Source organism: Phyllobates terribilis, unplaced genomic scaffold (assembly GCF_046119375.1).
Source record: "Phyllobates terribilis strain yellow unplaced genomic scaffold, ASM4611937v1 Scaffold_29__1_contigs__length_15306474, whole genome shotgun sequence".
NCBI classification, from domain to species: Eukaryota; Metazoa; Chordata; class Amphibia; order Anura; family Dendrobatidae; genus Phyllobates; species Phyllobates terribilis.
This window is the reverse complement of record NW_027362789.1, coordinates 13,586,553-13,603,213: the sequence shown is the minus strand read 5'-3', so window position 1 is coordinate 13,603,213 and position 16,661 is coordinate 13,586,553. Positions and strand designations below refer to the sequence as shown.

Here is a 16,661-nt window from a genome sequence, read left to right as displayed (position 1 = left end):
CATATTTAAAATCACCCTGGGAATCTCCCCAGTGTGTCCTGAAAATGCTGTACTGCGATTTCCAGCCCCCAATTCAAAAGTGAAATTTCTTAAAGAGACAGTACACTTTCATATAAAATGGCCAAAAATAACCTTATACCATTGCCCACTACAATTATAAACCCAATACATATTTAAAATCACCCTGGGAAACTTCTTAGGGTGTCTTGACAGTGCTATACTGCGATTTCCAGCCCCCAATTCAAAAGTGAAATTTCTTAAAGAGACAGTACACTTTTATATAAAATGGCCAAAAATAACCTTATACCATTGCCCACTACAATTATAAACCCCATACATATTTAAAATCACCCTGGGAACCTTCTTAGGGTTTCTTGACAGTGCAATACTGCGATTTCCAGCCCCCAATTTAAAAGGTAAGTTTCTTAAAGAGACAGTACACTTTCATATAAAATGGCCAAAAATAACCTTATACCATTGCCCACTAAAATTATAAACCCCATACATATTTAAAATCACCCTGGGATCCTTCCCAGGATATCCTGTAAATGCTATACTGCGATTTCCAGCCCCCAATTCAAAATTAAAGTTTCTTAAAGAGACAGTACACTTTCATATAAAATGGCCAAAAATAACCTTATACCATTGCCCACTACAATTATAAACCCCATACATATTTAAAATCACCCTGGGAACCTTCTTAGGGTGTCTTGACAGTGAAATACTGCAATTTCCAGCCCCCAATTCAAAAGTTAAGTTTCTTAAAGAGACAGTACACTTTCATATAAAATGGCCAAAAATAAACCTTATACCATTGCCCACTACAATTATAAACCCCATACATATTTAAAATCACCCTGGGAACCTTCTTAGGATGTCTTGACAGTGCTATACTGCGATTTCCAGCCCACAATTCAAAAGTGAAATTTCTTAAAGAGACAGTACACTTTCATATAAAATGGCCAAAAATAACCTTATACCATTGCCCACTACAATTATAAACCCCATACATATTTAAAATCACCCTGGGAACCTCCCCAGGGTGTCCTGAAAATGCTATACTGCGATTTCCAGCCCCCAATTCAAAAGTTACGTTCTTAAAGAGACAGTACACTTTCATATAAAATGGCCAAAAATAACCTTTTACCATTGCCCACTACAATTATAAACCCCATACATATTTAAAATCACCCTGGGAACCTTCTTAGGGTGTCTTGACAGTGCTATACTGCAATTTCCAGCCCCCAATTCAAAAGTGAAATTTCTTGAAGAGACAGTACACTTTCATATAAAATGGCCAAAAATAACCTTATACCATTGCCCACTACAATTATAAACCCCATACATATTTAAAATCACCCTGGGAACCTCCCCAGGATGTCCTGAAAATGCTATACTGCAATTTCCAGCCCCCAATTCAAAAGTGAAATTTCTTGAAGAGACAGTACACTTTCATATAAAATGGCCAAAAATAACCTTATACCATTGCCCACTACAATTATAAACCCCATACATATTTAAAATCACCCTGGGAACCTCCCCAGGATGTCCTGAAAATGCTATACTGCGATTTCCAGCCCCCAATTCAAAAGTGAAATTTCTTAAAGAGACAGTACACTTTCATATAAAATGGCCAAAAATAACCTTATATTATTGCCCACTACAATTATAAACCCCATACATATTTAAAATCACCCTGGGATCCTTCCCAGGGTGTCCTGTAAATGCTATACTGCGATTTCCAGCCCCCAATTCACCATTAAAGTTTCTTAAAGAGACAGTACACTTTCATATAAAATGGCCAAAAATAACCTTATATCATTGCCCACTAAAATTATAAACCCCATACATATTTAAAATCACCCTGGGAACCTTCTTAGGATGTCTTGACAGTACTATACTGCGATTTCCAGCCCACAATTCAAAAGTAAAGTTTCTTAAAGAGACAGTACCCTTTCATATAAAATGGGCAAAAATAACCTTATACCATTGCCCACTACAATTATAAACCCCATACATATTTAAAATCACCCTGGGAACCTTCTTAGGGTTTCTTGACAGTGCTATACTGCGATTTCCAGCCCACAATTCAAAAGTGAAATTTCTTAAAGAGACAGTACACTTTCATATAAAATGGCCAAAAATAACCTTATATTATTGCCCACTACAATTATAAACCCCATACATATTTAAAATCACCCTGGGAACCTTCTTAGGATGTCTTGACAGTGCTATACTGCGATTTCCAGCCCCCAATTCAAAAGTTAAGTTTCTTAAAGAGACAGTACACTTTCATATAAAATGGCCAAAAATATCCTTATACCATTGCCCACTACAATTATAAACCCCATACATATTTAAAATCACCCTGGGAACCTCCCCAGGGTGTCCTGAAAATGCTATACTGCGATATCCATCCCACAATTCAAAAGTGAAATTTCTTAAAGAGACAGTACACTTTCTTATAAAATGGCCAAAAATAACCTTATACCATTGCCCACTACAATTATAAACCCCATACATATTTAAAATCACCCTGGGAACCTTCTTAGGGTGTCTTGACAGTGCTATACTGCAATTTCCAGCCCCCAATTCAAAAGTGAAATTTCTTAAAGAGACAGTACACTTTCATATAAAATGGCCAAAAATAACCTTATACCATTGCCCACTACAATTATAAACCCCATACATATTTAAAATCACCCTGGGAACCTTGTTAGGATGTCTTGACAGTGCTATACTGCGATTTCCAGCCCACAATTCAAAAGTGAAATTTCTTAAAGAGACAGTACACTTTCATATAAAATGGCCAAAAATAACCTTATACCATTGCCCACTACAATTATAAACCCCATACATATTTAAAATCACTCTGGGAATCTCCCCAGTGTGTCCTGAAAATGCTGTACTGCGATTTCCAGCCCCCAATTCAAAAGTGAAATTTCTTAAAGAGACAGTACACTTTCATATAAAATGGCCAAAAATAATCTTATACCATTGCCCACTACAATTATAAACCCCATACATATTTAAAATCACCCTGGGAACCTTCTTAAGATGTCTTTACAGTGCTATACTGCGATTTCCAGCCCCCAATTCAAAAGTTAAGCTTCTTAAAGAGACAGTACACTTTCATATAAAATGGCCAAAAATAAACCTTATACCATTGCCCACTACAATTATAAACCCCATACATATTTAAAATCACCCTGGGAACCTTCTTAGGATGTCTTGACAGTGCTATACTGCGATTTCCAGCCCACAATTCAAAAGTGAAATTTCTTAAAGAGACAGTACACTTTCATATAAAATGGCCAAAAATAACCTTATACCATTGCCCACTAAAATTATAAACCCCATACATATTTAAAATCACCCTGGGAACCTCCCCAGGGTGTCCTGAAAATGCTATACTGCGATTTCCAGCCCCCAATTCAAAAGTTACGTTCTTAAAGAGACAGTACACTTTCATATAAAATGGCCAAAAATAACCTTTTACCATTGCCCACTACAATTATAAACCCCATACATATTTAAAATCACCCTGGGAACCTTCTTAGGGTTTCTTGACAGTGCTATTCTGCGATTTCCAGCCCCCAATTCAAAAGTGAAATTTCTTAAAGAGACAGTACACTTTCATATAAAATGGCCAAAAATAACCTTATACCATTGCCCACTACAATTATAAACCCCATACATATTTAAAATCACCCTGGGAACCTTCTTAGGATGTCTTGACAGTGCTATACTGCAATTTCCAGCCCCCAATTCAAAAGTGAAATTTCTTGAAGAGACAGTACACTTTCATATAAAATGGCCAAAAATAACCTTATACCATTGCCCACTACAATTATAAACCCCATACATATTTAAAATCACCCTGGGAACCTCCCCAGGATGTCCTGAAAATGCTATACTGCGATTTCCAGCCCCCAATTCAAAAGTGAAATTTCTTAAAGAGACAGTACACTTTCATATAAAATGGCCAAAAATAACCTTATACCATTGCCCACTACAATTATAAACCCCATATATATTTAAAATCACCCTGGGAACCTTCTTATAGTGTCTTGACAGTGCTATACTGCAATTTCCAGCCCCCAATTCAAAAGTTAAGTTTCTTAAAGAGACAGTACACTCTCATATAAAATGGCCAAAAATAACCTTATACCATTGCCCACTACAATTATAAACCCCATACATATTTAAAATCACCCTGGGAACCTTCTTAGGGTGTCTTGACAGTGCTATACTGCGATTTCCAGCCCCCAATTCAAAAGTTAAGCTTCTTAAAGAGACAGTACACTTTCATATAAAATGGCCAAAAATAACCTTATACCATTGCCCCTACAATTTTAAACCCCATACATATTTAAAATCACCCTGGGAACCTTCTTAGGATGTCTTGACAGTGCTATACTGCGATTTCCAGCCCACAATTCAAAAGTGAAATTTCTTAAAGAGACAGTACACTTTCATATAAAATGGCCAAAAATAACCTTATACCATTGACAACTACAATTATAAACCCCATACATATTTAAAATCACCCTGGGAATCTCCCCAGTGTGTCCTGAAAATGCTGTACTGCGATTTCCAGCCCCCAATTCAAAAGTGAAATTTCTTAAAGAGACAGTACACTTTCATATAAAATGGCCAAAAATAACCTTATACCATTGCCCACTACAATTATAAACCCAATACATATTTAAAATCACCCTGGGAAACTTCTTAGGGTGTCTTGACAGTGCTATACTGCGATTTCCAGCCCCCAATTCAAAAGTGAAATTTCTTAAAGAGACAGTACACTTTTATATAAAATGGCCAAAAATAACCTTATACCATTGCCCACTACAATTATAAACCCCATACATATTTAAAATCACCCTGGGAACCTTCTTAGGGTTTCTTGACAGTGCAATACTGCGATTTCCAGCCCCAATTTAAAAGGTAAGTTTCTTAAAGAGACAGTACACTTTCATATAAAATGGCCAAAAATAACCTTATACCATTGCCCACTAAAATTATAAACCCCATACATATTTAAAATCACCCTGGGATCCTTCCCAGGATATCCTGTAAATGCTATACTGCGATTTCCAGCCCCCAATTCAAAATTAAAGTTTCTTAAAGAGACAGTACACTTTCATATAAAATGGCCAAAAATAACCTTATACCATTGCCCACTACAATTATAAACCCCATACATATTTAAAATCACCCTGGGAACCTTCTTAGGGTGTCTTGACAGTGAAATACTGCAATTTCCAGCCCCCAATTCAAAAGTTAAGTTTCTTAAAGAGACAGTACACTTTCATATAAAATGGCCAAAAATAAACCTTATACCATTGCCCACTACAATTATAAACCCCATACATATTTAAAATCACCCTGGGAACCTTCTTAGGATGTCTTGACAGTGCTATACTGCGATTTCCAGCCCACAATTCAAAAGTGAAATTTCTTAAAGAGACAGTACACTTTCATATAAAATGGCCAAAAATAACCTTATACCATTGACAACTACAATTATAAACCCCATACATATTTAAAATCACCCTGGGAATCTCCCCAGTGTGTCCTGAAAATGCTGTACTGCGATTTCCAGCCCCCAATTCAAAAGTGAAATTTCTTAAAGAGACAGTACACTTTCATATAAAATGGCCAAAAATAACCTTATACCATTGCCCACTACAATTATAAACCCCATACATATTTAAAATCACCCTGGGAACCTCCCCAGGGTGTCCTGAAAATGCTATACTGCGATTTCCAGCCCCCAATTCAAAAGTTACGTTCTTAAAGAGACAGTACACTTTCATATAAAATGGCCAAAAATAACCTTTTACCATTGCCCACTACAATTATAAACCCCATACATATTTAAAATCACCCTGGGAACCTTCTTAGGGTGTCTTGACAGTGCTATACTGCAATTTCCAGCCCCCAATTCAAAAGTGAAATTTCTTGAAGAGACAGTACACTTTCATATAAAATGGCCAAAAATAACCTTATACCATTGCCCACTACAATTATAAACCCCATACATATTTAAAATCACCCTGGGAACCTCCCCAGGATGTCCTGAAAATGCTATACTGCAATTTCCAGCCCCCAATTCAAAAGTGAAATTTCTTGAAGAGACAGTACACTTTCATATAAAATGGCCAAAAATAACCTTATACCATTGCCCACTACAATTATAAACCCCATACATATTTAAAATCACCCTGGGAACCTCCCCAGGATGTCCTGAAAATGCTATACTGCGATTTCCAGCCCCCAATTCAAAAGTGAAATTTCTTAAAGAGACAGTACACTTTCATATAAAATGGCCAAAAATAACCTTATACCATTGCCCACTACAATTATAAACCCCATACATATTTAAAATCACCCTGGGAACCTTCTTATAGTGTCTTGACAGTGCTATACTGCAATTTCCAGCCCCCAATTCAAAAGTTAAGTTTCTTAAAGAGACAGTACACTCTCATATAAAATGGCCAAAAATAACCTTATACCATTGACAACTACAATTATAAACCCCATACATATTTAAAATCACCCTGGGAATCTCCCCAGTGTGTCCTGAAAATGCTGTACTGCGATTTCCAGCCCCCAATTCAAAAGTGAAATTTCTTAAAGAGACAGTACACTTTCATATAAAATGGCCAAAAATAACCTTATACCATTGCCCACTACAATTATAAACCCAATACATATTTAAAATCACCCTGGGAAACTTCTTAGGGTGTCTTGACAGTGCTATACTGCGATTTCCAGCCCCCAATTCAAAAGTGAAATTTCTTAAAGAGACAGTACACTTTTATATAAAATGGCCAAAAATAACCTTATACCATTGCCCACTACAATTATAAACCCCATACATATTTAAAATCACCCTGGGAACCTTCTTAGGGTTTCTTGACAGTGCAATACTGCGATTTCCAGCCCCCAATTTAAAAGGTAAGTTTCTTAAAGAGACAGTACACTTTCATATAAAATGGCCAAAAATAACCTTATACCATTGCCCACTAAAATTATAAACCCCATACATATTTAAAATCACCCTGGGATCCTTCCCAGGATATCCTGTAAATGCTATACTGCGATTTCCAGCCCCCAATTCAAAATTAAAGTTTCTTAAAGAGACAGTACACTTTCATATAAAATGGCCAAAAATAACCTTATACCATTGCCCACTACAATTATAAACCCCATACATATTTAAAATCACCCTGGGAACCTTCTTAGGGTGTCTTGACAGTGAAATACTGCAATTTCCAGCCCCCAATTCAAAAGTTAAGTTTCTTAAAGAGACAGTACACTTTCATATAAAATGGCCAAAAATAACCTTATACCATTGCCCACTACAATTATAAACCCCATACATATTTTAAATCACCCTGGGAACCTTCTTATGGTTTCTTGACAGTGCTATACTGCGATTTCCAGCCCCCAATTCAAAAGTTAAGTTTCTTAAAGAGACAGTACACTTTCATATAAAATGGCCAAAAATAAACCTTATACCATTGCCCACTACAATTATAAACCCCATACATATTTAAAATCACCCTGGGAACCTTCTTAGGATGTCTTGACAGTGCTATACTGCGATTTCCAGCCCACAATTCAAAAGTGAAATTTCTTAAAGAGACAGTACACTTTCATATAAAATGGCCAAAAATAACCTTATACCATTGACAACTACAATTATAAACCCCATACATATTTAAAATCACCCTGGGAATCTCCCCAGTGTGTCCTGAAAATGCTGTACTGCGATTTCCAGCCCCCAATTCAAAAGTGAAATTTCTTAAAGAGACAGTACACTTTCATATAAAATGGCCAAAAATAACCTTATACCATTGCCCACTACAATTATAAACCCCATACATATTTAAAATCACCCTGGGAACCTCCCCAGGGTGTCCTGAAAATGCTATACTGCGATTTCCAGCCCCCAATTCAAAAGTTACGTTCTTAAAGAGACAGTACACTTTCATATAAAATGGCCAAAAATAACCTTTTACCATTGCCCACTACAATTATAAACCCCATACATATTTAAAATCACCCTGGGAACCTTCTTAGGGTGTCTTGACAGTGCTATACTGCAATTTCCAGCCCCCAATTCAAAAGTGAAATTTCTTGAAGAGACAGTACACTTTCATATAAAATGGCCAAAAATAACCTTATACCATTGCCCACTACAATTATAAACCCCATACATATTTAAAATCACCCTGGGAACCTCCCCAGGATGTCCTGAAAATGCTATACTGCGATTTCCAGCCCCCAATTCAAAAGTGAAATTTCTTAAAGAGACAGTACACTTTCATATAAAATGGCCAAAAATAACCTTATACCATTGCCCACTACAATTATAAACCCCATACATATTTAAAATCACCCTGGGAACCTTCTTAGGATGTCTTGACAGTGCTATACTGCGATTTCCAGCCCACAATTCAAAAGTAAAGTTTCTTAAAGAGACAGTACCCTTTCATATAAAATGGGCAAAAATAACCTTATACCATTGCCCACTACAATTATAAACCCCATACATATTTAAAATCACCCTGGGAACCTTCTTAGGGTTTCTTGACAGTGCTATACTGCGATTTCCAGCCCACAATTCAAAAGTGAAATTTCTTAAAGAGACAGTACCCTTTCATATAAAATGGCCAAAAATATCCTTATACCATTGCCCACTACAATTATAAACCCCATACATATTTAAAATCACCCTGGGAACCTCCCCAGGGTGTCCTGAAAATGCTATACTGCAATATCCATCCCACAATTCAAAAGTGAAATTTCTTAAAGAGACAGTACCCTTTCATATAAAATGGCCAAAAATATCCTTATACCATTGCCCACTACAATTATAAACCCCATACATATTTAAAATCACCCTGGGAACCTCCCCAGGGTGTCCTGAAAATGCTATACTGCAATATCCATCCCACAATTCAAAAGTGAAATTTCTTAAAGAGACAGTACACTTTCATATAAAATGGCCAAAAATAACCTTATACCATTGCCAACTACAATTATAAACCCCATACATATTTAAAATCACCCTGGGAACCTCCCCAGGGTGTCCTGAAAATGCTATACTGCAATTTCCAACCCCCAATTCAAAAGTGAAATTTCTTAAAGAGACAGTACACTTTCTTATAAAATGGCCAAAAATAACCTTATACCATTGCCCACTACAATTATAAACCCCATACATATTTAAAATCACCCTGGGAACCTTCTTAGGGTGTCTTGACAGTGCTATACTGCAATTTCGAGCCCCCAATTCAAAAGTGAAATTTCTTAAAGAGACAGTACACTTTCATATAAAATGGCCAAAAATAACCTTATACCATTGCCCACTACAATTATAAACTCCATACATATTTAAAATCACCCTGGGAACCTTGTTAGGATGTCTTGACAGTGCTATACTGCGATTTCCAGCCCACAATTCAAAAGTGAAATTTCTTAAAGAGACAGTACACTTTCATATAAAATGGCCAAAAATAACCTTATACCATTGCCCACTACAATTATAAACCCCATACATATTTAAAATCACTCTGGGAATCTCCCCAGTGTGTCCTGAAAATGCTGTACTGCGATTTCCAGCCCCCAATTCAAAAGTGAAATTTCTTAAAGAGACAGTACACTTTCATATAAAATGGCCAAAAATAACCTTATACCATTGCCCACTACAATTATAAACCCAATACATATTTATAATCACCCTGGGAACCTTCTTAGGGTGTCTTGACAGTGCTATACTGCGATTTCCAGCCCCCAATTCAAAAGTGAAATTTCTTAAAGAGACAGTACCCTTTCATATAAAATGGCCAAACATAACCTTATACCATTGCCCACTACAATTATAAACGCCATACATATTTAAAATCACCCTGGGAACCTCCCCAGGGTGTCCTGAAAATGCTATACTGCGATATCCATCCCACAATTCAAAAGTGAAATTTCTTAAAGAGACAGTACACTTTCATATAAAATGGCCAAAAATAACCTTATATTATTGCCCACTACAATTATAAACCCCATACATATTTAAAATCACCCTGGGAACCTTCTTAGGATGTCTTGACAGTGCTATACTGCGATTTCCAGCCCACAATTCAAAAGTTAAGTTTCTTAAAGAGACAGTACACTTTCATATAAAATGGCCAAAAATAACCTTATACCATTGCCCACTACAATTATAAACCCCACACATATTTAAAATAACCCTGGGAACCTTCCCAGGGTGTCCTGTAAATGCTATACTGCGATTTCCAGCCCCCAATTCAAAAGTAAAGTTTCTTAAAGAGACAGTACCCTTTCATATAAAATGGCCAAAAATATCCTTATACCATTGCCCACTACAATTATAAACCCCATACATATTTAAAATCACCCTGGGAACCTCCCCAGGGTGTCCTGAAAATGCTATACTGCAATATCCATCCCACAATTCAAAAGTGAAATTTCTTAAAGAGACAGTACACTTTCATATAAAATGGCCAAAAATAACCTTATACCATTGCCAACTACAATTATAAACCCCATACATATTTAAAATCACCCTGGGAACCTCCCCAGGGTGTCCTGAAAATGCTATACTGCAATTTCCAACCCCCAATTCAAAAGTGAAATTTCTTAAAGAGACAGTACACTTTCTTATAAAATGGCCAAAAATAACCTTATACCATTGCCCACTACAATTATAAACCCCATACATATTTAAAATCACCCTGGGAACCTTCTTAGGGTGTCTTGACAGTGCTATACTGCAATTTCCAGCCCCCAATTCAAAAGTGAAATTTCTTAAAGAGACAGTACACTTTCATATAAAATGGCCAAAAATAACCTTATACCATTGCCCACTACAATTATAAACCCCATACATATTTAAAATCACCCTGGGAACCTTGTTAGGATGTCTTGACAGTGCTATACTGCGATTTCCAGCCCACAATTCAAAAGTGAAATTTCTTAAAGAGACAGTACACTTTCATATAAAATGGCCAAAAATAACCTTATACCATTGCCCACTACAATTATAAACCCCATACATATTTAAAATCACTCTGGGAATCTCCCCAGTGTGTCCTGAAAATGCTGTACTGCGATTTCCAGCCCCCAATTCAAAAGTGAAATTTCTTAAAGAGACAGTACACTTTCATATAAAATGGCCAAAAATAACCTTATACCATTGCCCACTACAATTATAAACCCAATACATATTTATAATCACCCTGGGAACCTTCTTAGGGTGTCTTGACAGTGGTATACTGCGATTTCCAGCCCCCAATTCAAAAGTGAAATTTCTTAAAGAGACAGTACACTTTCATATAAAATGGCCAAAAATAATCTTATACCATTGCCCACTACAATTATAAACCCCATACATATTTAAAATCACCCTGGGAACCTTCTTAAGATGTCTTGACAGTGCTATACTGCGATTTCCAGCCCCCAATTCAAAAGTTAAGCTTCTTAAAGAGACAGTACACTTTCATATAAAATGGCCAAAAATAAACCTTATACCATTGCCCACTACAATTATAAACCCCATACATATTTAAAATCACCCTGGGAACCTTCTTAGGATGTCTTGACAGTGCTATACTGCGATTTCCAGCCCACAATTCAAAAGTGAAATTTCTTAAAGAGACAGTACACTTTCATATAAAATGGCCAAAAATAACCTTATACCATTGCCCACTAAAATTATAAACCCCATACATATTTAAAATCACCCTGGGAACCTCCCCAGGGTGTCCTGAAAATGCTATACTGCGATTTCCAGCCCCCAATTCAAAAGTTACGTTCTTAAAGAGACAGTACACTTTCATATAAAATGGCCAAAAATAACCTTTTACCATTGCCCACTACAATTATAAACCCCATACATATTTAAAATCACCCTGGGAACCTTCTTAGGGTGTCTTGACAGTGCTATACTGCAATTTCCAGCCCCCAATTCAAAAGTGAAATTTCTTGAAGAGACAGTACACTTTCATATAAAATGGCCAAAAATAACCTTATACCATTGCCCACTACAATTATAAACCCCATACATATTTAAAATCACCCTGGGAACCTCCTCAGGATGTCCTGAAAATGCTATACTGCGATTTCCAGCCCCCAATTCAAAAGTGAAATTTCTTAAAGAGACAGTACACTTTCATATAAAATGGCCAAAAATAACCTTATACCATTGCCCACTACAATTATAAACCCCATACATATTTAAAATCACCCTGGGAACCTTCTTAGGATGTCTTGACAGTGCTATACTGCGATTTCCAGCCCACAATTCAAAAGTAAAGTTTCTTAAAGAGACAGTACCCTTTCATATAAAATGGGCAAAAATAACCTTATACCATTGCCCACTACAATTATAAACCCCATACATATTTAAAATCACCCTGGGAACCTTCTTAGGGTTTCTTGACAGTGCTATACTGCGATTTCCAGCCCACAATTCAAAAGTGAAATTTCTTAAAGAGACAGTACCCTTTCATATAAAATGGCCAAACATAACCTTATACCATTGCCCACTACAATTATAAACGCCATACATATTTAAAATCACCCTGGGAACCTCCCCAGGGTGTCCTGAAAATGCTATACTGCGATATCCATCCCACAATTCAAAAGTGAAATTTCTTAAAGAGACAGTACCCTTTCATATAAAATGGGCAAAAATAACCTTATACCATTGCCCACTACAATTATAAACCCCATACATATTTAAAATCACCCTGGGAACCTTCTTAGGATGTCTTGACAGTGCTATACTGCGATTTCCAGCCCCCAATTCAAAAGTTAAGCTTCTTAAAGAGACAGTACACTTTCATATAAAATGGCCAAAAATAAACCTTATACCATTGCCCACTACAATTATAAACCCCATACATATTTAAAATCACCCTGGGAACCTTCTTAGGATGTCTTGACAGTGCTATACTGCGATTTCCAGACCACAATTCAAAAGTGAAATTTCTTAAAGAGACAGTACACTTTCATATAAAATGGCCAAAAATAACCTTATACCATTGCCCACTAAAATTATAAACCCCATACATATTTAAAATCACCCTGGGAACCTCCCCAGGGTGTCCTGAAAATGCTATACTGCGATTTCCAGCCCCCAATTCAAAAGTTACGTTCTTAAAGAGACAGTACACTTTCATATAAAATGGCCAAAAATAACCTTTTACCATTGCCCACTACAATTATAAACCCCATACATATTTAAAATCACCCTGGGAACCTTCTTAGGGTTTCTTGACAGTGCTATACTGCGATTTCCAGCCCCCAATTCAAAAGTGAAATTTCTTAAAGAGACAGTACACTTTCATATAAAATGGCCAAAAATAACCTTATACCATTGCCCACTACAATTATAAACCCCATACATATTTAAAATCACCCTGGGAACCTCCCCAGGATGTTCTGAAAATGCTATACTGCGATTTCCAGCCCCCAATTCAAAAGTGAAATTTCTTAAAGAGACAGTACACTTTCATATAAAATGGCCAAAAATAACCTTATACCATTGCCCACTACAATTATAAACCCCATACATATTTAAAATCACCCTGGGAACCTTCTTATAGTGTCTTGACAGTGCTATACTGCAATTTCCAGCCCCCAATTCAAAAGTTAAGTTTCTTAAAGAGACAGTACACTCTCATATAAAATGGCCAAAAATAACCTTATACCATTGCCCACTACAATTATAAACCCCATACATATTTAAAATCACCCTGGGAACCTTCTTAGGGTTTCTTGACAGTGCTATACTGCGATTTCCAGCCCCCAATTCAAAAGTTAAGCTTCTTAAAGAGACAGTACACTTTCATATAAAATGGCCAAAAATAAACCTTATACCATTGCCCACTACAATTATAAACCCCATACATATTTAAAATCACCCTGGGATCCTTCCCAGGATATCCTGTAAATGCTATACTGCGATTTCCAGCCCCCAATTCAAAATTAAAGTTTCTTAAAGAGACAGTACACTTTCATATAAAATGGCCAAAAATAACCTTATACCATTGCCCACTACAATTATAAACCCCATACATATTTAAAATCACCCTGGGAACCTTCTTAGGGTGTCTTGACAGTGAAATACTGCAATTTCCAGCCCCCAATACAAAAGTTAAGTTTCTTAAAGAGACAGTACACTTTCATATAAAATGGCCAAAAATAACCTTATACCATTGCCCACTACAATTATAAACCCCATACATATTTTAAATCACCCTGGGAACCTTCTTATGGTTTCTTGACAGTGCTATACTGCGATTTCCAGCCCCCAATTCAAAAGTTAAGTTTCTTAAAGAGACAGTACACTTTCATATAAAATGGCCAAAAATAAACCTTATACCATTGCCCACTACAATTATAAACCCCATACATATTTAAAATCACCCTGGGAACCTTCTTAGGAAGTCTTGACAGTGCTATACTGCGATTTCCAGCCCACAATTCAAAAGTGAAATTTCTTAAAGAGACAGTACACTTTCATATAAAATGGCCAAAAATAACCTTATACCATTGACAACTACAATTATAAACCCCATACATATTTAAAATCACCCTGGGAATCTCCCCAGTGTGTCCTGAAAATGCTATACTGCGATTTCCAGCCCCCAATTCAAAAGTTACGTTCTTAAAGAGACAGTACACTTTCATATAAAATGGCCAAAAATAACCTTTTACCATTGCCCACTACAATTATAAACCCCATACATATTTAAAATCACCCTGGGAACCTTCTTAGGGTGTCTTGACAGTGCTATACTGCAATTTCCAGCCCCCAATTCAAAAGTGAAATTTCTTGAAGAGACAGTACACTTTCATATAAAATGGCCAAAAATAACCTTATACCATTGCCCACTACAATTATAAACCCCATACATATTTAAAATCACCCTGGGAACCTCCCCAGGATGTCCTGAAAATGCTATACTGCGATTTCCAGCCCCCAATTCAAAAGTGAAATTTCTTAAAGAGACAGTACACTTTCATATAAAATGGCCAAAAATAACCTTATACCATTGCCCACTACAATTATAAACCCCATACATATTTAAAATCACCCTGGGAACCTTCTTATAGTGTCTTGACAGTGCTATACTGCAATTTCCAGCCCCCAATTCAAAAGTTAAGTTTCTTAAAGAGACAGTACACTCTCATATAAAATGGCCAAAAATAACCTCATACCATTGCCCACTACAATTATAAACCCCATACATATTTAAAATCACCCTGGGAACCTTCTTAGGGTGTCTTGACAGTGCTATACTGCGATTTCCAGCCCCCAATTCAAAAGTTAAGTGTAACATACCTGGCGGCGTCCTTGCATAGTGGTCCATTTCCCACTGTGCAGGAGCGCGCACTTGATCTCCTGTCCAGAATGTCTCTCTGGCTTCCCTCCATGCTGTCTGTTTGTGTCTGTCTCTGCTGCTTAAGGGCGGCGCCCGATCACTTCCTGCTTTTTGTGCCTGCTGTGGGTCACACCCCTTGTGCGTCCTCAGCCTATTGCTGTCTGACACTTGGTATATAGCTCAGCAGCTCCCTTCTATCCCGGCCTGTGCATAGTGTTTTCCTTCAGTGTGTGCTTGCACTCTGAAGGTGCCAGGTCCCGTCTTTGTTTCCTTGTCTGCCTTTCCTGGAGGCTGTATTTCCAGGCCTGTCTGAACTTAGTCCTGTATGTCTCCTGCTTTGCGGTATTAGTTCCCGTGTCTGAACTAAGTCCTGTATGTCTCCTGCTTTTTGTATCAGTTCCCGTGTCTGAACTGAGTCCTGTATTTCTCCTGCTTTGCGGTATCAGCTCCCGTGTCTGAACTAAGTCCTGTATGTCTCCTGCTTTGCGGTATTAGTTCCCGTGTCTGAACTAAGTCCTGTATGTCTCCTGCTTTGCGGTATTAGTTCCCGTGTCTGAACTGAGTCCTTTCTGTGTATCTTTTCTGTCCTGTCTGAACACGCTCCTAGCCTGTTCCTCCCGCCTTCTAGGAGCCGATTACCTAGACCCGCTCCTGTATCTTGTCTGTCCTGTCTGAACACACTCCTTGCCTGTTCGTTCCGCCTCTCTGGGGGCAGTATTCCCAGACCCGCTCCTGTATCCCGCTGCAGTGTCGGTCTCCTCCGTACACTCAGTTCCAGTCTGAACTCTCTCCTATCCTTTACCTGTTTTGCCTCTATGTCCGTTCCCTTCCTTTTTCTGCAGAGTCTGAACTCGTACCTAACTCCTACTTGTTGTCTCTGCAAGTACTGTGTGAGTATCTGGCTCTGTCTTTCCCTTCCTGTCTGTTCCGTGTGAACAGAGTCCTGTCCTGCCCTGCTTCTGCCCGCTGCTCCGGCAGTCCTGTCCTGCCCTGCTTCTGCCCGCTGCTCCGGCAGTCCTGTCCTGCCCTGCTTCTGCCCGCTGCTCCGGCAGTCCTGTCCTGCCCTGCTTCTGCCCGCTGCTCCGGCAGTCCTGTCCTGCCCTGCTTCTGCCCGCTGCTCCGGCAGTCCTGTCCTGCCCTGCTTCTGCCCGCTGCTCCGGCAGTCCTGTCCTGCCCTGCTTCTGCCCGCTGCTCCGGCAGTCCTGTGTTCCTACCTGCTAGTGCCTCCCTGTCTGCACT

At 37.9% G+C, this 16,661-nt stretch overlaps 1 protein-coding gene across 1 annotated transcript in view; it reads right to left on the bottom strand.

The window, feature by feature from the left end:
- Window positions 1-15,498, bottom strand: part of LOC141178669 (uncharacterized) — a 134,059-nt gene extending 118,561 nt beyond the window's left edge. The window contains exon 1 of the mRNA XM_073660558.1: window positions 15,383-15,498. Coding sequence (XP_073516659.1) covers window positions 15,383-15,400 — 18 coding nt within the window. The 5' untranslated portion in view covers window positions 15,401-15,498. The remainder of the gene's footprint in view (window positions 1-15,382) is intronic.
- Window positions 15,499-16,661: the final 1,163 nt, after the last annotated feature.